This window comes from Sinohyriopsis cumingii, chromosome 1 (genome assembly GCF_028554795.1).
Source record: "Sinohyriopsis cumingii isolate HCF-2022 chromosome 1, ASM2855479v2, whole genome shotgun sequence".
In the NCBI taxonomy this organism is placed as follows: domain Eukaryota; kingdom Metazoa; phylum Mollusca; class Bivalvia; order Unionida; family Unionidae; genus Sinohyriopsis; species Sinohyriopsis cumingii.
Genome location: NC_142961.1, coordinates 90,381,973 through 90,406,877, shown reverse-complemented (window position 1 = coordinate 90,406,877; position 24,905 = coordinate 90,381,973). Strand labels below are relative to the sequence as shown.

The 24,905-nt window shown below is 35.7% G+C and overlaps 1 protein-coding gene across 4 annotated transcripts in view; it reads left to right on the top strand.

Moving 5' to 3' along the window:
- Positions 1-24,905, top strand: part of LOC149807325 (structural maintenance of chromosomes protein 6-like) — a 106,130-nt gene that overhangs the window by 23,006 nt on the left and 58,219 nt on the right. For all 4 annotated transcript variants that reach the window (XM_089965324.1, XM_089965341.1, XM_089965351.1 and 1 more), the window contains 6 exons: positions 1,568-1,705; positions 4,177-4,257; positions 5,566-5,712; positions 9,103-9,191; positions 10,933-11,097; positions 15,901-16,079. In XM_089965324.1, the coding sequence (XP_089821450.1) occupies positions 1,568-1,705; positions 4,177-4,257; positions 5,566-5,712; positions 9,103-9,191; positions 10,933-11,097; positions 15,901-16,079 (799 nt within the window). The remainder of the gene's footprint in view (positions 1-1,567; positions 1,706-4,176; positions 4,258-5,565; positions 5,713-9,102; positions 9,192-10,932; positions 11,098-15,900; positions 16,080-24,905) is intronic.

Below are 24,905 nucleotides of genomic sequence, written 5' to 3'. Positions count from 1 at the left end.
GGTTAATAAAAAGCAGGAAATTCATTAAGACATTAATATAGACAATGTCCAGAGCTCTAGACTACAAGTATATTTGCATTTGTATGTAAACAAAATAATGAAGAATATATAAATAAATTGTTGCATTTGTTCAAATTATGCCAAACAATTTAATATGAAGCATATAGTTCAAAGTTGTCAGAATACTGTGCATGCCATAAGCTCAGGCCATATATTATGATAGTGTAAAATCAATTGCTGTTGGGACATTCTCCAGATGTTTGTGTTTGAAATGATGGTACTTAAACACTGTGAGAGAGCACACCCTGAAACAGAGACCTAATTGAATGCACCCATAAATTAGTCACCATCACTAATGAATATACCCCATCAAACATTTAAAGCACAGCTAGTTCCAAATCATGGAGTAAAATGCAGAATCTCTTAAATTCTTATCTAATCCTATGTCAAGAAAGAAAGGTGGGGATCATTTTTTCTGCATCTTTGCTAGCCAAGGTTCTGATAATCCTATTGTACCGAACAGACATTCCTTTGCTTCGGGTCTGTGAATTGCAAGCCACCGCATCCAGTCAAAATTAAGTTGTTATGATTTGAACACTGTTCCTGCGTGATTGAGTCAAGGGGAGACACAACTTGAATGGACTGATAAATAAACAATTTTCGTGGCTGCATGCAGGCATGTGTAATGTTGCACAACTGCATTGTTCAAGAAGATGTCAAACCTTGGGATATGATAGAGTGGTTATCTATAGATGTGTACAGTTTTGAAATAGCCCATGGGTATATGCTGGGGATTGGGGGAATTGGGGCTCGAGTGATTTAAATACATTAGCTAAACAAATCTGAGACTGCCATATATGAAAATTTGATTATCGAGCTGCGTGTCAACATACAGTTGTAGCCCTATGGATGAATGATAATAGTGTAGTGATTTTAACCCAAAAATGTTAATTATATATTTTTAATCAAACTTTGCATATGGGTATATCATGACATAGTTTGAGAGAAGATAAGAGATCTTGTGCCCATGATATCAGGTCCAAGGTCATGACAAAGAATCTCATATTGCACATATAGTATCTTATGAATATGTTAACTCCAACATGCAAGAAAATATTTTGCTGCTAAGTTTAGTAAGTTAGAGTAGTGCAGTTCATGACAGTTAAAGACCTGGTGCTGTTCATGCTGAGGTGACACTGATCGTCATGCTAACATTTAATGACCTAATACTTTTCATGCTGAGGTGACACTGATCCTCTTGCTAACCTTTAAAAACTTAGTGTCATTCATGCTGAGGTTCCATTTGCTACCTTTAACGACCAAGTGTCATTCATGCTGAGGTTATACCATTATCTTGTTAATGTTTAATAACCTTGTGCTGTTTCATGCTGAGGTTACACTGATTCTTGAAAATAATTATCAGTTATTAAATAAGTTCATTGTAATGCACATTTTCCTTTTTATGTGTGTCTTTTGGTCCATGTGTTCAGTTTTGTGTGGTATCCCTTTGGTAAATGAAAGAGTTTCATCTATATTTTTTTTACTGTTATCTATATTGTATTTTCAGACCCTCCCTAAACTTGAGAAGGAGGTACTTCACTGGGAACAGAAGTTCAAAGCTCTAAATGCCATAGACAATCTGAGGGAAAAGACCAAACGTCTAAAGGATGAAATGGCCTGGGCTTTTGTTATTGAAAAGGAAAAGGTTAGGCAGTTGAGATGGTGTTAGAGTTAATATAGTCAAAGATCTCCTTCTATCAGAGGTTATTAAATAAGAAGTTGGTTTAAATATTTTATTGCCAAGAAGATTGCAAATTAGTAAACACAGCAAAACAAGTTTTTCAACTTACAAGTTAGTCTCCATTATAAACTTAATGAATTAATTAATGTGCAGACAAAAGTTGTGCAAAAAGTCATGACATACATATATACATACACACACATACACACACACACACACATACTGCCTCGGATGTGTGCGGTCACAGATTCGAAACCCCGGCAGAGTCATACCAAACACCTATAAAAAAGGTAGTTACAGCTGCCTCACAGGGTGCTTAGCATTAAGAGGTTAGTGTTAGGAATGGTCGTCCTGGTGTCAGAATAATGTGACTGGGTGGTACATCATGCTACATGTCTGCAGCATGATGCCTCAGTGCTAGACATCGCTATAAAATGCACACTGCAGACATTGTAGCGATATGACTGAAAATTGTTAAAGCTACATTAAAACTCTAAATCACACAGACACACACACACACACACATAATGAAATGAAAGGGATGAATGAAATAAAGATAGCAATAAAAAAGAGCAGAGGGATGGTATTTATGTGGTTTGGGAGAACTTCATTTGGTTTATGTCTGGTGGTCCCTGGCAGTTACAGCCTGTGAGTGGACAGTTTTGTACAGATGCAAGCACAATAGACAGGAGTGCACATCACTTTCCATCATTCCAATTAACAGTGGTTCACTTAGGATAGTCTCAGCATATCAATATCCTGGAAATGAAAGCCATAAAGAAAGCATTCCATCAGTAGCGGGAAAATCTATATGAAAGGGCATTATCGTTCTTTCTGACAACTCTACTGTGGTGAATCTTCCCAGAAGGCATGGGGAACTGCTTTGCAGACTTGCTGTCTCAGAAGCATTGGCTAATACAATCAGAATAGTTGCTTCTTCCATAGTTTTACTCATATATGTGTCCACTCGGATCTATTGGTGACAAGAGAAATGCAGGACTCTCCACCTTTTTCTCATCAGCCCTGGATCCATATTCCTTAGATTGCAACAGCTTGGATGTATTCATTCAGCCTCCAACTCACCTGTTTCTGATTGTGATACAGAAAGCAAGAGAATTGCAGTGTTGCATCATCCTGATTGCTACAATTAGAGGTATTTCCTCATCTGCTCAAGCAATCATGCTTCTTGTCTGGATTATATTAAACAAGCTCTCAAGAACAAACAGTTCTCACATCAAGGGTGGAGAAAAGCTCTCGAGTGTGACAGTCTTCACTTCGAAGATACGAGGGAAATGGAGAATTTTGTGCATTGTGCCACTGAATGCATCAATACCTCAAAAAGCTAACTTCTTACTTTGGCTCTTTGACAAGAAAGAGCATCAGTTACAATAAAAGGTTACGGTTCTGCAATCTCTGACACATGTCATCATTGAAGAGAGGCTATTGGACAAAACAAAGACCTATCCATTTGTCTGTCAGATTTCTATTTTGCACATCCCAAGATGTTGTCCCTGTGCCTTAAGTGGAATCTATCATAAGTACTTACCTGGTTGAATATGACACCATTTGAACTGCTTTCACATGCATCATTGGTTCATCTCATATAAGGCCTGCTTCCTACTTGCACTAGCAGCAGTAGGCAGAATAAGAAAGATACATGACTTAGCAGTGGATCTGAACTATTTGTGGTTCTGACAGGATAGGTCAATGCCTCTAATGATGGCCACTATTTTCATTACCAAGAACAAGCTTCTGCTCATTGTACATATTACCTTTCTGGTGCAACCCTTGTCTACTCTGGACACCTCATCGCAAGGTTGTATAAAGAACCCAGTGAGAATTCTGAAGTGGTACCTAACAGATCCAAGCCAGTGCAAGGATTACATTTCACTGCAGGCACTCTAGTCCTAGATGAAATGTGTTATCCACACAACATATCTAGTCCTGGATGAAATGGGTTATCCACACCAGTCATGATAAGCATATATGTAGTATGTGTGTAGGGTCTACACATATTATGATCTTGTACATATTATTGAAGAAAAGGTAGAGTATGTCGACACTGACCTCCATCCAGTGCATTGTATAATGTCATCTAGGGAACAGTTTTGCTCATATGCAATGCTTGTCGGTACCAGATGTGGCATACATGATGATTGGATAAACCACTTTCTTTTTATCCCTATATTCTCAGGCTCAGTTTCATACACTGGAAGATAACTCAGTCAAATGCCACACTGATATTGATGTGATAGACAATAGAATCATCACAATGACATTGATTTGATGGACAAATGCCACACTGATATTGAAATGATGTATAAATTCCTGAAATAATACAAATTCTGGCACATTTAATTTGGGTAAATGAAGAAAAAAAAACGTTTATTTATTTTCATGAAATTTAATACTTTCTGTTTCATTTTCGTCTTCAGGGATTATCCCCAATTCAGAAGGAGTACAATCATGAACAAGCTAGGTTACCCAGATTTGTTGCTAAAGTTGAGGAAGCAAAGGTAAATAGCTAAATGTGTGTTTGAGAATCTCTATATTTGTGATGCTGTATTTTCTTTGTTCTCCAGTGTGGAGCTTATGAAGTCTAATATTTCTTTTTAATTTTAATTTCTGGATATTGCAATTCTGTTTTGGATTCTTGACTTGTATATAATTTTTATGCCAGTCCTATAAAGGAAATGAATCGATTTATTAAAATAATAGTCACCTGTATTCTGTGTATTTGTATGCACTATCATCAGACACATATGTATTTTTTGTTCACTATTATCTTTGATCACAGACAGGCTCTGAAAGGAGGAAGCCTGTCAGTTTTAGAGTAACAAGCACAAAGATCAAGGTCACAGTGTGACTGAAAGAAGGAAAATGCTTTATGCACAATAACTTGAGTTCTCTGCCATCTTCAGTTACCAAACATTTTGGTAGCTTGCACTTTTTCATTTTTACAGAATTTTTTCAGGGAAAAAAAATTTTTTTTTTTAAGCTTGCTGTTTTCACTCTTTCTTGTGTTACTGTTTATTCTAGCCTAAACACATAACAAATTACAGTTATCAATATGGGAGACTGTTAAACATCAATCAATTTTTTTTAGCAAAATACATAATATGAGCCGATGCTCAAGGATATATATTCACACTCATCATTAAGGACCTGAGTGAATAATCACTTTAGGTTTGTTCATCAGTCATGCTTCATGCTATATCAGTGACTAGCACATGAAATTTTGGCCAGCAAAAAGCCGGTTTTTATAAACTCTCATATATGAGGTCAGTTTATCAGATCATACTCATGTGTATTTAGCTTAGTTTAAAAAGTAAGACCCAAGAGTTTATGGAGGAATTTTAAATTGTTTCTTTTTATTTTCATGCATTGAATGAGTTTATATAATTACTGTACACTTTACGTTGTCTTGCATTGTTTACTGGCATCATTATTATATAAAGAGTGAATAGTCATTCTTTAATCGCTATTCTTAGAGAATGGCAGTTGAATGCCAAGCTGATCTGAATACTCCTTCTTGTTGACATTTAGCTTTATTACCATTATCTCAGGAAAATAATTAGGGCCCAATAAATTAAAATGCCCTTAGCAACCCATTTCTGGGAAAATTGGAGCAGACGCTACTGGCAAAATGTTTACAGTTATATTACACTTTGTTGAGTCAGACACTCAAACAACCCTTTGAAAATAATTCATAATTCATTTTAGGATATCGTGACTCTGCATACATGTATATAAGGGATATTATTTACAATGTCAGCTTTATTGTTAGATATTGATTAAACATATACCCATTATTTTTTGTATAGACCAAGTCCGAGCAGTGTCAATACCACTACAATGAATTTGCTGTCAAGTTACGGGCTTCAGCTGAGGAGGTCAAACAGCTTCAGCCACAGCTAGTACAGGCTAAAACAGCTTTACAGGAACAGAAAAAAGTCACCAGATCAGCTCAGGTACATAGAATTCAATAATAAATTACATTTTATTATCCCAGTTCTTCACAGAAAAGGTGTGGATTATGTGATACTTCCACTTTGAACAACCATAAATACATCTTTAATGCCACACAGTTCAAAATAGTCTTCACATGTTAGGATATAATTTAGATTTAGAGCAGTCTGTTGATGTGCCCACTGGTTTTGGAATTTGGATTGAACTTAGCAGTGCTTAGGAGATGGTAATACTTGTGCATGTTTATATAACAGAGGGATACCAGAAAATATAGCTGCCAAGTGTCCCGGATTATTTTTTATCTGTCCCATACTTTTGCATACATGCCAACCATTACACTTTTGGCGTAATCATTATGCTTTTTTTCACTAAATTACGCCTTACACGCAAATGTTTTTGGATTATGCATTTTTGGTATATCCCCCTCCAGAAAAAATAATTTGTTTTCTTATTTTTATTAGCAGCCCATTAATCCCACAGACCGTATTCAAGAGTATGCTTGTCCATAGACTTGCATGCACTTTCATAACAGTATTATGTTCTATTTATAGCAGCTGCCCTATTTCCAAGAAACATGCTGGTTTCTGTTATAAACTTTTGACCGCAGATTCTTTTTATAGCAGCTGTATGGCTTAGTTAGGAGAGAACAGACTTGTTTTCTAACTTTTAATCTTTGTTCACAGATTCGTTGTTCTTATTCATATCTGGTACAGAACCAGTCTGTATGTATTTGGCACTGAAAGTGAAGACAGATTTATTCTTGTTGATGCGTGTGTTAGAGCAAAAATGCTTTTCAAACAATGTCACAGATGGATTAGGAAAAGAAGAAAAACCGATTCAGAGATGAATACATGAATTACACAATACAGCGTTCCATTCTAGGGCAGTTTCTTGCCCCTTGCAGGCTGTGTGGAAAGGATTTTAATAATGGTTATGGTGGTAAAACAAACAAACTTTGAATTAGTTTGTTTTACTAACTCCAGTACTAAGGTAACTTCTTTTTTACAGCAGAACTAAATTGTGAACACAGATTTTATAAATGCAGAGGCGTTATCTACTGAGTTCTTAATAGAACATGGACTACCCCAAGTGGTAGAAGACTACATTGGTCCATTGTTCAAATGAATGTTTCCTGATTCCAAAATTGCAGAAAATATGCATGTGCAAAAACAAAATCATCTAATATTGTTAGGTGTTTAACAGAAGATACTTTGCTTAAAATTGCAGAAGCCATGAAAATTTGGCCATTTAGTATTGCAACAGACAGGAGTAGTGGTTATGAGGTCAAAAAGTTGTACCCATTCTGTGTAAGAGACTTTGACAACGAAAAAGGCAAAGTCAGAGTGCTCTTCTTTCATTACCAGAATTAACATTGGATTCCACTGGAGAAAACATTTTTTTATTTATTTGCTTGATAATGCGTTGAATAAATGTAAGTTGGCAGAACTGTATGGGGTTTTCAGCTGATACTGCATCAATGATGACTTGAAATTCATAAAGGAATTGCAATCTATATTTTGTAAAATGTCTCCATCATTCAATTCCAGTAAACACTGGTTTCTTCAATTTGAAAATTTGCCTCACAAAATCATCAAAATAATACTGCATATTAGTTCGCAGACCAGTATATACTTTTAAATAAATGGCACCATGTGAGTGAAACAGAGTTTATCAATGTGATTTTGGCTGTTTTATGACTGAAAAATGTTTGAGTAGGTGGATCTTTTTAAGCTTCAAAACATGTCCGATTAGAAAAAGGACAAATTAATAGCCTTTACAAATTTGAAAAGAAGAATATGAGAGTGATTTAATACAGCACTCTGGTTGAGAACAATGGAATTCTCATCGCAGAATTCGTGGGGTTGACTTTATGATAATTTAGTGAAAGTTAATAATAATAATAATAATGAGGATTTTGTATAGTGCCTAATCTTTAGAAGCTCTAAGCGCTTTACAACGTTAGGCAACACCTATAAGATAAAAAACATATAATGATATGATTACAAAAACAAACACCATGAAATTAGAAAACATTAAGAAAAACATGCTGAGAATATTTAAGGTAGGAAACATTATTAGGTCTTTAGGTTTGTTCTTGCAGTCCAAATAAGTGAGTTTTGAGAGCACTCATGAATGTGATCACTGTGTCTTTGTGTCTAAGTTCAGTGGGCAATTCATTCCACGTTGCTGGGCCCTGGTATGCAAAAGAATGCTGTCCATATGACTTTGTTTACATAGTGGGAATAATGAGTATACGATTGTTAGAAGAGGAGCATAAGCATCTTGCTGGTGTGTACACATGGGTGAGGTCAGATAGGTATGTTGGACTAGAGTCCGACAGTGTAACGTAGCACAGAGAACAAATTTTATGTTTGATTCTGGATCGAATGGATAGCCAGTGTAGGGTACAGAGCAGCGGGGAGGTGTGCTCTGATCGTGGTATGCTAAGTATGATCCGAGCAGCTGTGTTTTGAACTTTCTGAAGTTTCTGGAGCAGATGTTGAGATGAACCAGACAGAATTGAGTTACAATAGTCCAGTCTTGAAAGTACTAATGAACATACAGGTGTTTTAGTGGCATCAGCTGAAAGATACTTGCAAATTGAGCTGATGCATCTCAGCTCAAGATATGCAGCCTTGCATATGTTCATGACACTAGACTAGTTAAAGCGAGTGTTGCATTTAAATAATTTGCCAGTATGTTTTATATTTTGTTTTATGGAATTAATCCACATGGATTTTGCCCATTTGTGACAAGAATTATAACCAGCCAGAGATAATGTTAGTAGCAAAAATAAATGTGTACGTTTCATACAGTGTCCTGTGATTATAATATATAGATTACACGTTTTTATGTTCAAATTACACTTTTTGCCACTTACATCAGCAATAATACACTTATAGCTCTTTTGGGGTTGGCATGTATGTAAGCACATTTGTTATATTCTACATAAAAAATTTAAAATGTTTTGCAATTATGAGATTTAATTCATATGTGGTAGTGAGGTGCAGTAGCCAATTAGACTTCCTTGTTTGCTACCCACCCTTGCTAGCCCAGGTTGCCTGCCTCAGTGTGTCCTTGGGAAAGACACTTATCTCCCATTGCATCAGCATTATTTTGCCAAAAATGTATTGAAAGTGCTATTAAAAACCAAACAACCAGCAAGGAAACTTATTTTGGAAACTTTTTTGTTGAATTTTTGAAAACTATCTAAGTTACCAGAAAATGTTTAACTACTCTTCATATGTTTAGAAATCATTTGAAAGTAGGTTTCATTATATAATTTTTTATTATTTATTACTCTGCTCTTGTTGTAGTAAATTACAGACTAATTCCTTTTGATTCATTCTTTGTTCTTGATGAATTTCCACTTAAATATTTTGTTTATGCAGATGGAAGTTAGAAGGCTAGAGGGTTCCCTTAAAAACATGAAAAAAGAAAGAGGTCAGATCCTGCAGAGAATACAGGAGCTCCAATCAAGGTACAGTTACTGCCATTAATCGTAGTCATGTATGAAGAGATACAGATACAACCTGTAATAGTATTCTTGTACACATGAATTACAGCCACAGTAATTATACAGCCTATAATAGTAGTCTTGTATACTGGAGATACAATAAAGGTACAGGCTACAGTCATTGCCTTGTATACAGGCTACAGTCATTGTACAGATACAGCCTATAATAGTATTCTTGTATCCAGGACTACAGTCATAGTACAGATACAACCTATAATAGTGTTTTTGTATACATGCATTACAGTCACAGTTCAGATACAGCCTACAGTAATATTGTATACTGGAGATACAATCAGTAAACACTACAATCTGTAATTGTTGCCTTGTATTCATGGCTGCTGTCACAGTAAAGATACAACCTATTTTTATGTATATTTGATTTAATTTAATTGCTTGTCTGATGTTTTAATTTTATTTTGTTCCATTACATGCTATTGAAATGTAATATTGTTTATTGGACTTGTTTGTTTTTACAGAATTAAGTTCAGTTCTGTTTGACCTGACTTTTTAAAATTTTCATTGGTAAACACCTAATAATAGAAACACTGTATCTAGTTTCTCAAAGTAAGAATTATTAAGTCACGGCCATATCTGGACGACGTGATATTTATCATGTAACAAGCTTCCATTTCTAGAAGGCTGACCCCCCATCTGGGAATCTGTTTTGCGTCTTAGTTAGACTTATTACTGATGTATTGAGAAAGAATTGACAGTCATGCCTTAACACTTGAGACATCAAATTGTTTGTGTTGTGTACAGTTTGGGCTAATTATTTTATTTTCTTCAAATTATTTTGAATTCAGGTGATTCTTTTCCCTGGAAATACTAGTGCTCAAAATTAATTTTTGGACAAGGATATTTATCGAAATTTATACAGAATTAAAAAAACTGAATGATATTTTCTGTGCTTCAACAAGAGATTGTTGACACTGCAGCACTTCACAGGTTACTACAGACGTCATCATCTTCCATTTTGGATTTCATTGGGATTCAAACTCATTTTCATTCAGGACTTATAATTACAAGGACTTCTATTTTTTAATTCTTGGATTATTTTTGGATTTGATTCCTAAAACCGTAAGTTCTTTTTTCTCATTTTTCACTTGATTTTAGATGGAAATAAATTATTTGTTAAATTTTACAAAGCTTGTTGTCTTCACTCTTTTTTGTCACTTTTTGTAACAGCCTAGCCTTGTAACACTATAATAGTATTCTTATATCCAGGACTATAGTCATGGTACAGATACAGTTTATAATAGTAGTCTTGTATATAGGGTTACAGTTACAATACAGATACAGCCTATAGTAGTCTTCTATACAGAACTATTCAGTGTGCAGATGCAGCCTATAATAGTAATATATCCATGGCTACAGTCAAGATGCAGATCAGCCTATAACAGCAGTTTCGTGTACAGAACTCCAATCACAGTACAGATACAGGTTTCTCTTTTGCCTTGGCACAAAAATTAAATTGAGCAAGAGTATGATTAGTGTGAAAAAGAGCTAATTGAGTTTACTGAGTATAAATCTGGCAGATGTTTTGTTGACTGTATGTCTTAGTTCTGACAGGTGCCAAAAAATTGATTATGGTCAGGTCAGGACTCTGGTAAATAGGCTTCTGTTGTAATAAACAGATCTGAAAAGTGTTACATTATAGTTATGACAGGCTTTCATCTTTAGAAATAGTTTTTATTTATGTTGGCAGTGCACAGCATGACTATGATGCTGAGAGACAAGAACGTGAAGGGAAAATTAAAGAGCTAGAAGAGACATTTGCAGGACTTGTTGCTCAAGAAAAAACCACAGAGCATCAGACAAATCAGTTCAGGGAAGCCATCAGCAAATACAAAAATGATGAATACAAATTGGGGTATGTAAAAAATAATTTTACTGTTTTAAACAGTAGTTCTTTGGTCATAATGAATGGAAGGATATTTGGCATTTTGTTCTGATTTGTTACATTCCTGAAAAGCTGCAGAGGTACCAACCATTCAAGATTTTTTTAAATCAAACTTTTTGTGAAAATGTCACTTTCTGAATGATATTGATATATTTTAAAAGATGCAGTTTTTGGGGGTTCAAACTGTGAACAATCATTTTCTAAATAGATAGATGTAGGAATAAAGTAATTAAGGAACTAATCTGACTGACTGGTCATAGAACAGAAGAGCTTGTGAGTATGATCTATTTTCTGTCATTCATTGTCCATCATCTTTTTACCTTTGTCCATCATCTTTCATCTGTTCATCCATTAGCACAATTTGTTATTGCTGCTCCTTCTAAACTATCAGGAGGATTGCAGTAAAACTTTAAGTATTCTTCTCATGGTCTTGTTATTCCTACATGAAAATATTGCAGATCTCACATCCAGTATGGCCACCATGGCAGCCATCTTGAAAATCTTGTTTATCTCTACTCCTCCAGAATGGATGACCATATCAACATGGGGTTTCCATTGAAAGACTTCCTATGGCATCTAGTTGTTCCTAAATGAAAATGGTGCTGATCTGACATCCAGTATGGCCACAATGGCAGCCATCTTGAAAATCTTGTTTAATTTACTCCTCCTGAATGGGTGGTCATATCAACATGGGGTTTCCATTGAAAGACTTCCTATGGTATCTAGTTGGTCCTAAATGAAATTGGTGCTTTTATTCTTATTTGATCATAATTGTTACTATTTACAGGTACATATGTGCTCATAAGAAGATTCATATGATCATATAGCAGTTTGTTGATTTTAATGTACATGCTCTCCATTATACAAGGACTACCTAGATCCAGAAAAGTGACACTGTGATTCCTGATTATACTCCCTGTCTTATTGTTATGTGCCATGTTTCAACAGTTTTGGGAGTAGACATTCGATTTCATAAATAATGAGGGATTCCTAACAAATAGTTGTAAAAAGACAGTTGAAAGTACACATTAAATCCTCCCTATACAGATGCCAGCTGATAACGGTTGCTTTATATCAATGTATACTTAACTAGTAGCAAGTTTTAATGTAACAGCAGCTTAAATATTTTAGTTCCAAAGTCAGGTGTCCAAGTAATAATAATGTATTTTGATAAAATTTCAGATATACAAATTTTTCATTGCTTTATATGACATGTGCTTACATCAATATCACCATAATACAGTTACATAGTACAGATGTTGTTGGAAGTGGGTTTTTTGTTGCCTACCCATTCAACCGTCTGGCCAACAAGCTGACCATAGTAATATAATTCAGCCATTTAAACACTGTATGGGTTTGGTTTTCAAATTTCGTTTTTCAGTACCATCAGCAATGTTGTCTTGTACTGACTTTGCTGCCTGGACCGGCCCACCTTCCTTTCGGCTGCACAACTGATAATTTTGATCCTACCATGGAAAGAACTGAATTCAGTTTCAAAGCCTGTCATTAATTTTACAATTGGAGATTGATTGTACTTAGCCTATTGGTTCTGCAAGTTATGCTGTTTTCAAGAATAAAAGCTTCCTATACAGTCTTAGATAATACGCATGCATGAATGCAGACACACACACACACACATGTGCGTATATGTCATCAGCTGATCAGCTAACAGATCCACTTGTCAGGGATTTCCAGGGGAAATTTTCCTTTCAACAGTACATCTTTCCAAAAGTATAGTTCCCATATTTGGTGAGCCTGTTTTCACAGAGCTTAAATAGGCAGTAACTTTGGCATCCATTTGCATATCTGTATTTATCAAATAAAACACTTTGCCTATAATGTGGGCAGTTTAATATTTTTAATATTATAACATGTAAAATATCACTTTATATCATTCTCTTTGGTCCAAATAAGTCCATGGAATTTTTGTGCAGTATTCTCTTTACTGATTGACTGTGATCATGGGAAAACTTTTTTTACCCCGCCTTCTGTCAATATTTGTTTTCATTGAACATTTTTGGCTTCCATTTTTTTAATCAACTCGTGAAAGAGAATAGGGGAAAAATGGTCTTGTCTGTTTCAATATTGCCAATTTACCCCCATAGGGGTTTGTTGTCATGTCATGTATAACATTTCATAACATGAAAGATGGCAAAACCCCAAAGACAAGAACAATAACAAGAAGTAAAACTACCAGTATTGCTCAGATGATAGTGAGGTTGGGGGTGGGGATGGAGGGGTGGTATATCTGTAGCATGGAATCCACCCTATATACAAGCTTGGTTTAAATGTGAACTTACTGAAGTAAATAAACTGTTTTGTATAGACCAACTCAAACTGGTACTGTACACCATATCAAAGAATGTGACACCACACTCATTTCACACTTTGTGTTGACAAATGTTTTGTCTTTTGTAAATGTTCTTTTTATTTGGATGGATGCTCATTCTTTGATTTATAGTTAGCATCTGTCGGAATGAATGAAATTATTCGTTCTTCTTTTTATCGAAATAATTTCTACTGAACAAAATCTATGTGTTAAAAAGAATCTCAAATGGGTAATGATTTAATATTAAATTTATAAAACTCATTAAATAATGTTCATTTTCTTTTGTCAAGGCTCACAAAAGCTGGACATTATTCAACTAATTTCATAATTCAGTATTAAATTGTTACCCATTTGAGATCCTCTATATCTGTTTCCATGCATATTAATTGCATTTTTAAAGTTTTTACTTTCATTTTGTGTGAATACCAGTTATTGATTTGGATTTGCTAGCTTCAGTATGCATGTATCTAAACATAACCCCTCATTGTAGATCTATACATGCATTCCATGGCCAGCTTCTAAACATTACCCCTCATTGTAGATCTATACATGCATGCCATGGCCAGCTTCTAAACATTACCCCTCATTGTAGAATCTATACATGCATGCCATGGCCAGCTTCTAAACATAACCCCTCATTGTAGATCTATAAATGCATGCCATGGCCAGCTTCTAAACATAACCTGTCATTGTAGACCTGTCATTGTAGATCTATACATGTATGCCATGGCCAGCTTCTAAACATAACCCATCATTGTAAATCTATACATGTATGCCATGGCCAGCTTCTAAACATAACCTTTCATTGTAGATCTATACATGCATTCCATGGCCAGCTTCTAAACATAACCTTTCATTGTAGATCTATACATGCATTCCATGGCCAGCTTCTAAACATAACCCCTCATTGTAGATCTATACATGCATTCCATGGCCAGCTTCTAAACATAACCCGTCATTGTAGACCCGTCATTGTAGATCTATACATGTATGCCATGGCCAGCTTCTAAACATAACCTGTCATTGTAGATCTATACATGTATGCCATGGCCAGCTTCTAAACATAACCTGTCATTGTAGATCTATACATGCATTCCATGGCCAGCTTCTAAACATAACCCCTCATTGTAGATCTATACATGTATGCCATGGCCAGCTTCTAAACATAACCTGTCATTGTAGATCTATACATGCATTCCATGGCCAGCTTCTAAACATAACCCCTCATTGTAGATCTATACATGTATGCCATGGCCAGCTTCTAAACATAACCCGTCATTGTAGATCTATACATGTATGCCATGGCCAGCTTCTAAACATAACCTGTCATTGTAGATCTATACATGCATTCCATGGCCAGCTTCTAAACATAACCCCTCATTGTAGATCTATACATGTATGCCATGGCCAGCTTCTAAACATAACCTGTCATTGTAGATCTATACATGCATTCCATGGCCAGCTTCTAAACATAACCCCTCATTGTAGATCTATACATGTATGCCATGGCCAGCTTCTAAACATAACCCGTCATTGTAGATCTATACATGCATGCCATGGCCAGCTTCTGGCTGCACTTAATCATTTCAACCTGTATATCAGCTTCAAAATTCGTGTATGTTCTTCCAGCACTATTTCAGTAGAGGATCACCCTTGTTGTCCTGACACAATCTGCTGTATACTTCTTCAGATGGTGGGTTGGCTGGATAACACACATAAAGTCACGTGGTTATGAGAAGTTACAAGATATTGAAACTCTGCATTTCTTTTTTTTTCTGCCATTGGTTCCATGCCATGTCTGACACAGTTAATTAAACTTTGTACACATTGGATCCAAGAAAATATTGTGTTGGCTAGTTGGCCGATTTTACACAGGCAGATGCTGCCTCCATGGCCATAGAGGGATACTATCCAGTTTGGGCATTTAGTAGATGTTTATCTTATACATTTATTTTATACAGCAGTTTAATTTGGGACTGTTTTTTGTCTGCTATATTGAGCAGATGACCTTCTTATGTAGAGGCTGATCAAGCAGGTTTGAATATATGCTTTTTTATAAGGGACACAACTGTTGGCTAGTATTCATTTTTACTAGAATTCACACCTTTTACCAAAGTTTTATCTTCTGCCTGAATGCCCTTATGACCATCACAAGAAAATATCCTTTTCTCCAGACCTAATCTTACCATTTCTTGTATGTGTCTAATATCAAGAATTTGCATTTTATTTCAAAATTATCTCTCAAATCCATCCTGAAAGCCCAGTCATTATGAATATGACAAGAAGCTCCCCTTTTGTCCAAACACCTCGTCTATAATGTTTTTACCAAAATTTATTCTCAATTCAGTCAGAATGGCCAAAATTTCCAAATAAGACATGACAAAATCCTTTTGTCTAAACACACAGGCTATAATGATTTTACAAAAATTTATTCTCAATTCCAGTCAGAATGGCCAAAGTTTGCGAATAAGGTTGGACAAAATCCAGAAGAACCTTCATAATCTAAAGAATTCACGTGGAGACCGGTTGAAACGGTTTGGATCCTTTATGCCACAGCTTATACAACACATACAGGAGTACCACCGCCTGGGCAAGTTCCACAAGAAACCTATTGGGCCAATAGGTAAGGAATCATAGTGTTGATGTTAGTTAAAGAATAAAAGTGCTGGTTGATGGCATACAGTAATGTTTGATTGTCAGACCTTGCTGTGTTTTCCTTAACAACCAGCAGCTGGCTTGAAAACCTTAACAAATTGTTAACATTGTAACATTTTTGGTTACATTATTGCATTGACCTTTTCCTTCATAACACCCTAAATTTGTTTTACCAACGTTTAAACCACTATTTTGAAAGTGGACTGCTCTTTTTCTCCAGTGTTAAAATTTGTCTCTTTTTAGTTGGAGGTACTTGTATTGTTATTAAGTTACTAGGTGTTAACATTATTTGTGCTCAGTTGTAATATCGACTGTAAAGACAGTTTTGGTTAGGATTTGGGGAAATATGAAACATTGCATGTCTAACAATTAATGAAATAAAAACAAACAGCTATCTCATCCAGAAACAGAATCATTTACTTAGATACAAAAGTCATTGGCTTAATTCAGAGAAGACATACAGGAAAAACTCCTTAAACAAATTGTGTAATCCAATTTCACCAACTTGAATGGACGACAGCTTGGTGATTGGGATGTAACCACTATAACATTGGGGGGAAAAAAAGAACAAACCTCACAAGCCTTTAACACTATCAATTGAATCCTGCAAATGATTCTCACTTGCTGGTTTAATAGACAAAGACCTTATTCACCCCCAGGCAATGGCAGTATGGATTAACTCTAAAGACCAAACAATAATTTCGGCACTCCAGTGGCTATTCGCGACATGTAGATAAGCCTGGTTTATGAATTGTACCAACTCTCACTATATACAAACCGAAAGCCAGACTCCATTTTTTGTTGTTGTTCTTTTTATGTTTGTTTTTATCAGAACAATATTTACTATTCAAGCGGTCGTTGTTACAAATAATTACATAAAGATCATTGGTGTCTGTCTCTGTTCTTGCAATATGGTCGTTCATAGGGATACTGGGTCATACACGTATATATGAGTGTTAGCAACAAATAGGCCGGGAACCAGGCTAAGTGCTTGAATAATCTTCATGTACTTCAGTCTGGTTTACAATAGAATACACAAACACTAAAAGAATACCTAAAATATTTCAGATATCGGTGGTCAGCCTAGTTTTTGGTTTTGGGGGATTTTTGGTTCGGGGGGTAGAACAGTGTAATGGTCATTGTTACATGGATTAAATAAAGGTCAGCGGAGTTTATCCCCCCTCACCCGTTTTTGAAATGCATTCGTTCATAGCAGTGGTGGAATGCATTCTTTTTACAAGACATCATGGTTGCTGGTTGTGTTAAGTAGGTGGTCACTCATGACAGTGTTTATATAATAAAATCAATCCGCGCAATATGATTGTGGTCGGAAATGACATATTTATCTTGGGAGGACTGGATTTGTGATGTAGTAGTAGTAGTTCTACTAAATCAGGTAAGTATTATTGAAGGAACGTATTTTACTTTAAAAAAAACTGGTTTTAAAACTAATAATAATTTTTCATCCTTTGTATTTTATCTGCCTCTAAAATGATTTGTCAGAAATATCAATAGCAAGATAATACAAAATCTCATTTTGAGGAAATCTTTTCAGAATTTTAGTGATACTGTGGCCGGGTCATTGAGAGAGCAAGAAGTACACCAGAAAAAATGTGGACAATATCAGAAACCTTCTCGTGGGTCGGTGGTTCTTTCCGGGGGTTTTCTGGGTTCTTCCTCCACCACTTATACTGCTGGCCACCATGTATCTTGTGCTGAAAAATGGTGTTAAACCCTACAACAACAACAACAACAACCATCAGAAACACGGATATTGCTACCTCATTTGACATCTTTTTATTGGCTTTGATGTTAAATACAGAATGCTTACTGTTCTTTACATACAACACCAGCACTGCCCTGTGCTCCATGACTGGAACAGATTTTGTCAGCAGTATCTCTAGGCCAGTACTGTCTTGCTACAGTGGCCCACAAGAATATCCTGGGTCCGATTACTGTGACCTCTCCAAGATTAGCCGTTATTGAATACAGGGTCCACAGCAGACTTCAAAAACATCGAAAAACCTAAAATTTCATTTTGATCTTGAAAACCTAGAAAACAGCTTTAAAAATGGAAGGAAACCTAGATAATAGAAACTAACCCCAAAAATTTGACATCTTGATGAACGGCTCTACCCCAACCCACAAAAAAATTTTTTTTTTTGTTAGGCAGTCAAGAAAGTGCAAATATTATGCATGTTAACGACATCCAGTCATTTTATTCCATCGTTCATTTGATATACCCTCTACTGCATATTGTTTTCAACCATTTTAAAAAGAGTATCATTTGTACCCTTTTAAATGTATTTTGGAAAATTGTAACTGATGCCCCTTGCCTGAAATATTGTTTTGAATTAAGTGAGACAGGCATGTAATCCAAACCAGAAGATGTATTGCCAACATAACAGAAGAAGTACATATATGTAGTGACAGTATTATAAAGGCTCAGAAATATGTTTCATTGCAAAGGTATGTCAACATTTGGACCAAAATCTGCATACAATCTAAATTTCATAACTTTTCAAACACCAGATATGTAATTTTAAGGTGTACTGACTTCTGGGCTGTACTTTAGGCAATTGTTAGTGCCAGCCCATAGACTGATAAACACAGATCCCTTGGTATTCTTGAGGCGTGTTGTTGAGTATTATCTCAACTTTTAATTTACTACACCACTCCCTCGATAACTCGCGCTCGGATAACTCGCGATCCTGCTTATAACGCGGTGTCCGTCTTGGCTCCCAATTTTTTTTACAGAGAAAATGTATTTAAAATATCTTTAAAATATGCTGAACAGGAAAAAATTACGATAAGAATTGATAAATTAAACCTTGATACATTGCTCGTTTTATCATCGAAAATGGTGATTAATGCCCGTAAAAATATAATCCATATTTTGAAATTTGCAAGTTCTAAAGAAGAATTAATTTCTGAGATCTCAAAAATGCTTAATTACGCATATTTGGATGCCAGTTTTTGATCTGGGATGCAGAAAATCACTGAGGCGGGAGTCCTCCATACGCATGTAATAGGTGTGCGGGAAAATTCAAAGATTTGCCGGTCCTGTTTCAGCCACGTGCTTTGTGGGAAAATGTGTTGATCAGTTAACTGTGCTGATATTTACAATGACAGAATTCAGTGACTGAAAGACTCTTTGATGTACTGTTGCCATTTTATAAGAGTACATTAAAAAAAATAAAAAGAACACAATGCAACAGCTAGGCGGCTAGTTCAAAGGCTTTGACTGGCGGCCAAGTGAGAAAATGTACTGATATTTAGTGATTGAATTCAGAGGCAGAAAGACTCAGTTTTAAAATCCTAGCAAGACCTCTGTTTAAAGATATCATATATTATGTAAGTTTTTATGATAAATAGTTGTCATTGTACTGTAAATAAACAGTCTAGTGAAATAGCGATCAATGAAAACTTCTGGTAAATGCTAACAGGTGGCAACAGAGAATGAAATAAACACCAATTAAATGTCTTCCTGTGTGAAAGTCACGTTCTAATCCTTTAATTCCGTTTCAGTGTAAACATTATAATCACAACATATTCTGTTCATTGAAAACATGAAAAGAGTCAATCAACCGTCACATCGAAACCCGTGAGTACTTCTGTGAGAACCTAATTACATGTACATGCCGGCTTTGTTTTGATCAACAACTTAGGGAAGTGTTTGTTGCATTAAAAACAAAATCGATTACAAGAGACCTTGGGTGCTGGATTAAGGGTCTTGGAGCTGCCTTTGACGTAAAGCAAAACAGTAACAGAGACAACGACGATGATAGTGACTTCGAATGTTTCAGTGAAACTGATGTCATTAATGCCGAGGCTGTTTGGGAGAAATTCGTACATACTCATGGTCCTGAGATGGGCGTTTCTCTTGATGATGTGGAGGAGTGGATTTGTGCTGACATTGATTGCCCCACAGCCGAATACATGTCATATGAAACTATAATTATTTCTATAGCGAACAAATTTGCAGCAGAAGACAATTCTAACTGGAGTAACACAAGTGTTGAAAGTGATGCAGATGCAGATGTTGCACCCCCCACCCCTCTGCACAGGAAGCAATCAAATATTTTGATATTGCCATAAGGTGGCTGGAGACCCAAAATGTTGACTACGTAAAGCTCATGCAGTTGAGAAATCTGAGGGATTTTGCTCGGCAGATAAACCAAGGAGTAACACACAAAAAAAAATTAACTGATTTTTTCAAAAAGTGAATTGATATTTGTCAAGTGGCACAAACGGCAAGTATTAACTTGTTCTAATTTACGTTGTTTTAAATTTGTAGACCAATTAAATATGTTAGTACTGACTAACCCTTGTTTTTTGTTTTGTTTTCCATTTTACTTCTATCGCATTCAAATCTATTTATCTATCGTTCGATCGACACTGTTTCTCGAAAAGAGTCGATATTTTGTATATAAAAAAATTTGGATCAAACAATAAAACTAGAATGTATCCAATTCAACATAAAAATTAGTGACATAGTACACATTGTGTGAAGTGGTACACATGTTAAGCGAACAGAAACCACGTGGAATAATGTTTTCGATTATCGCCTCAATATACTGTAATTTATCCTGAAATTAATGTTGTCCTATGAGAAAAAAATAAAGTACACCGTTATGAAGAGATATGTATTAACAGTTAATCTCAGAACGATTATAAAGTGAGTATTCAACAGTATAATCTGCCTACCCCCCCCCCTTATTTTTCCGTTATGTCGTCAATCACTTTATTGGTTTTGGGCTTATTTTATAGGTCCCTCGATAACTCGCACCTCACTTATAGTGCGGTCGATGTTTCTGGACCCCGATGTGCGTGAGTTATCGAGGGAGTGGTTTACTTAGTTTTCAGGTGCAAGAACATGTGCATTGAAACAGTGAAAAGTAACACACATTGACATTCTCATATTCACCTAATTATATTTTTATTTTGGAGTTTATCAAGGTGAGGTGAAATCAAATTCAAATTTATAATAGGGGATGATTTACCCCCAAATTACCATTTATATATGAGTTTAGGAAAAGCATGGGGGATACATATTGTCACTGTCTTTTTAATTCGCATGAAGAAATACGGAAATATCACAACATTTATTTAGTATATGGTACTATAAAAAAATGATCTCCAAATATAATTTTTTTTTTACTACTTTCTCTTTTTAGATTTCAAGTTTTTTCAGCTTCTTGCGTTATATACTAGGGTTATGTGGAGGAAAAAAATATGTAATAATGAGACCCTGATAAATCCAGGAAAGGTAATATAACTCCTTAAAAATTCATATTTGAAAAGATCATGAGCATAGCTGGTAGAATTGTAAAACCTGTTCCCAACTAAGCTGGCTTTAAAAACTGGTGTATGCCTGATGGTTGGAATGTGACAGTGACCTTTTTTATGCATAAGGCAAACACAAAGTGTGCAAGGGATAAAGTAGAGGAAATCATGGTTCTTGAAAAGTAGCTGGATGAGAAGTTTCAAGAGCTTAAAACTCCATATAAAGAAAATGTATAGGTTCTAGGACAGGATATTATGTATTGCATATTGTGTATTAACTTTGTATAAAACTGCAGGCCTAAAGCTGACATGTGGTAAATGTTTCAATTTCTTTAATGGATTATTTGCTTGGCAGTGTGCAAGAGGACATTTTTATGGAAATTTCTTTGCACTTGCAAATATTTGGTTTTTAATTTTACTGGTCTACAGCCAAAATGATTCCTAAATAAATATAGTCAAACTTTACTAATCCTGGGTCACTGAGATCTTAAATGATGCTTAAAATTGTTGATTGGCCACAGTTTTGAAGACATAATACAGGGTCATTATACATGATCCTGTAATGGGGATGGCAAAGAAAGTTGAGTTATAAATGGAAGGATCTCAATTTACACCAAAAATGAATAAAATACATCTTTGACTGGATCTATGAATAAATCTATGATTGGGTTTGGACAGTCTTGCTTTTTAGGCAGAGCAATGAATGATGCAATCTGAAGCTGTTATTGCATCTTGTATGTTATGGATTGCATCATGTTATTCCTTGAAGTCGTGATGATGCAATCATAAATAAGCTTACATCACTCTCCTGAACAACTTGCCCTATATCAGCTCTAGAAATCATATACATATATACATACACACACACACACACACACATACATACATACACATACATACATACATACAAGCTAAGAAAGCTTAATAGGTTTGATCCTGTCATCAAATTCATTTCAAAGCAGATCCTAGAAGCATAATTATGGTCTACAGCCAAAAGGCTTCCTAAATAAATATAGTCAAACTTTACTAATTCTGGGTCACTGAGATCTTAAATGATGCTTAAAATTGTTGATTGGCTACAGTTGTAAAGATATGATACTGGGTCAGTATATATGACCCTTGACTTGGGAATGGTGGAGGATAAGTGAGTTATAAAGGGAAGGGATTTCAATTTAAACCTGAAATTACTAAAGCACATCTTTGACTTGATCTATGAATAAATCTATGACTGGGTTTGGACAGTACTTGCTTTTTAGGCAAAACAATGAATGATGCCATCTGAAGCTGGTATTACGTTATACATAATATGAATTGCATCATGTTATTCATAGAAGTCATGGATGATGCAATCAAAACTAAGTTTACATCACTCTGCTGAACAAATTGCCCTATATTAGCTTTAGGAATCATACAATGTCGTGCTCTCTTATTTATCAGTGTTTGATTTTGCAAAGGGACACATTTCTGTTTAGCCAAAGTGAGCAGAGATGCCTTGTACATGTGTGAGCAATGCAGATAACTTATGCTGTATTTGTGGTGAAGTGACTTTTGCATCACAAAAGTGCAGTATAACCACCATGGTTAGGAAAGCCTATCATTTTTATTTTGGCTGCAAAACTGGAGATCAGGACAAGAGGTGGGCCCTGCACATATGCTGTAACACTTGTGCAACAAATCATGACCAATGGTTGAACAGGAAAAGGACATCTATGCCTTTTGCAGTGCCAATGATTTGGAGAGAACCAGTTGATCATATCAGCAATTATTACTTCTGCGTGGTGCCTCCAGTTCGGAAAGGTGTTTCAAAGAAGAAAAAGTATACTGTGCATTATCCAAACATTCCATCAGCTATATGCCAAGTAGCCCATGGAGAAGGACTGCCAGTACCTGATGCACCAGAATCATTCTCATTTGTTCAACAAGGAAGAGGAAGAGGATGAAATTTCTATTCCTGAACCATCCATGTCACATGACCCATATTTTCTCACATCCTTCTCTGAACCACACCTCATAATACAAGGTGAACTGAATGACCTTGTCTGGGATTTGGAACTATCCAAGAGTAAGGCAGAACTGTTAGGCTCCAGACTACAGCTGTGGAATCTCCAGGCAGGTGATGTTAGGGTTTCCATGTTCTGTGACCATCAAAAGGATTTGTCCCATTCTTCTTCATAAAAAGGTGATCTTCTACCATTCTTATTCATGGAAAGTGATCTTCTAGCCTGCAACAACGTTGATGGTGTGTTGGCAGCCCTCAACATCATTCATGATCCCGATGATTGGAGACTGTCCATTGATTCTTCGAAGACGAGTCTTAAATCTGTCTTGCTGCATAATGGCAATGTTTTGCCATCAATTCCAGTTGGTCATGCAGTCCATATGAAGGAAACCTATGAAAACATGAAACAACGTTTGAGGTGCATAAACTATGACCAACATCAGTGGCAGCTTTTTGGTGATTTGAAGGTTCTTTCTCTTGCCTGGTCTGCAGACTTGATACGCAAAGTACTGCTGTTTTCCTTGTGAATGGGAAAGTTGTGTGAGAGATTCTTGTTAGAGAGATTGGCCACTCCGACAGTCATTGGAGCCTGGGAGGAAAAGTGTTCAGCATCCACCACTTGTCGAATCAACTTGCAGGAAGATTTTGTTACCATCCTTGCACATCAAGCTGAGTCTGATGAAGGACTTTGTCAAGGCCATGAACAAAACACACTCAGCTTTCAAGTATTTCCATGGAAAATTTCCATGGTTAAGTGAAGCTTAGATAAAGGAAGGTGTCTTTGCAGGTCCTCAGGGGCATTCAAAAGCCTTGGTTGCAGCATGTCACTAAAGATACATTTTTTCACTCTCATCTAGATTTTTTTGTACCAAACTGCAGAGCAGTGAGTGACAAGCTAAGCAAGCGATTTCACCAGGACATTGTACCAATGGAGAAATGCTATCAGGGCAAATGGAACCCATCGGTGCTTGCAGACTATTGCTGGACAGTGACAAGAGATGCTCCATTTAATGAATACAAGAGACAAGTTGAGAAGCACTGAATAGACACTGAATCCGGACTTAACTATGTACTGATATACACATATTTTTTTTGCCTTTTGTTTCATAATAAATTTTGTTTACATAACCCTTTTGCTGTTTTTTAAAGTGTTACATAAACAGGTCAGGTAAAACATTGTTATAATCATGTAAAGCAACTATAAACACATGAAAAGACCTAGATTTAAATTTGATTAAAACTCTACCATCTACACAATATAACTAGATGTAAAATGTAGAAACTTAAATATCTTGGAAACAGTAGCCAATCATTTGTTTTAATTGTCATATTTGAATTCAGCAGATCAAAATTCATAATAAATAGTACATTTTATCTCTGAAGCAGATGACTTAGACCAGTGTTATTTAATAAATTTCACTTTATTTTTAGTTTCATTGTATTTAGAAAAAAACTCAAAAGCATACTTTATCTAATTTCTGATAAATGTTATACTCACCATGGAGATGG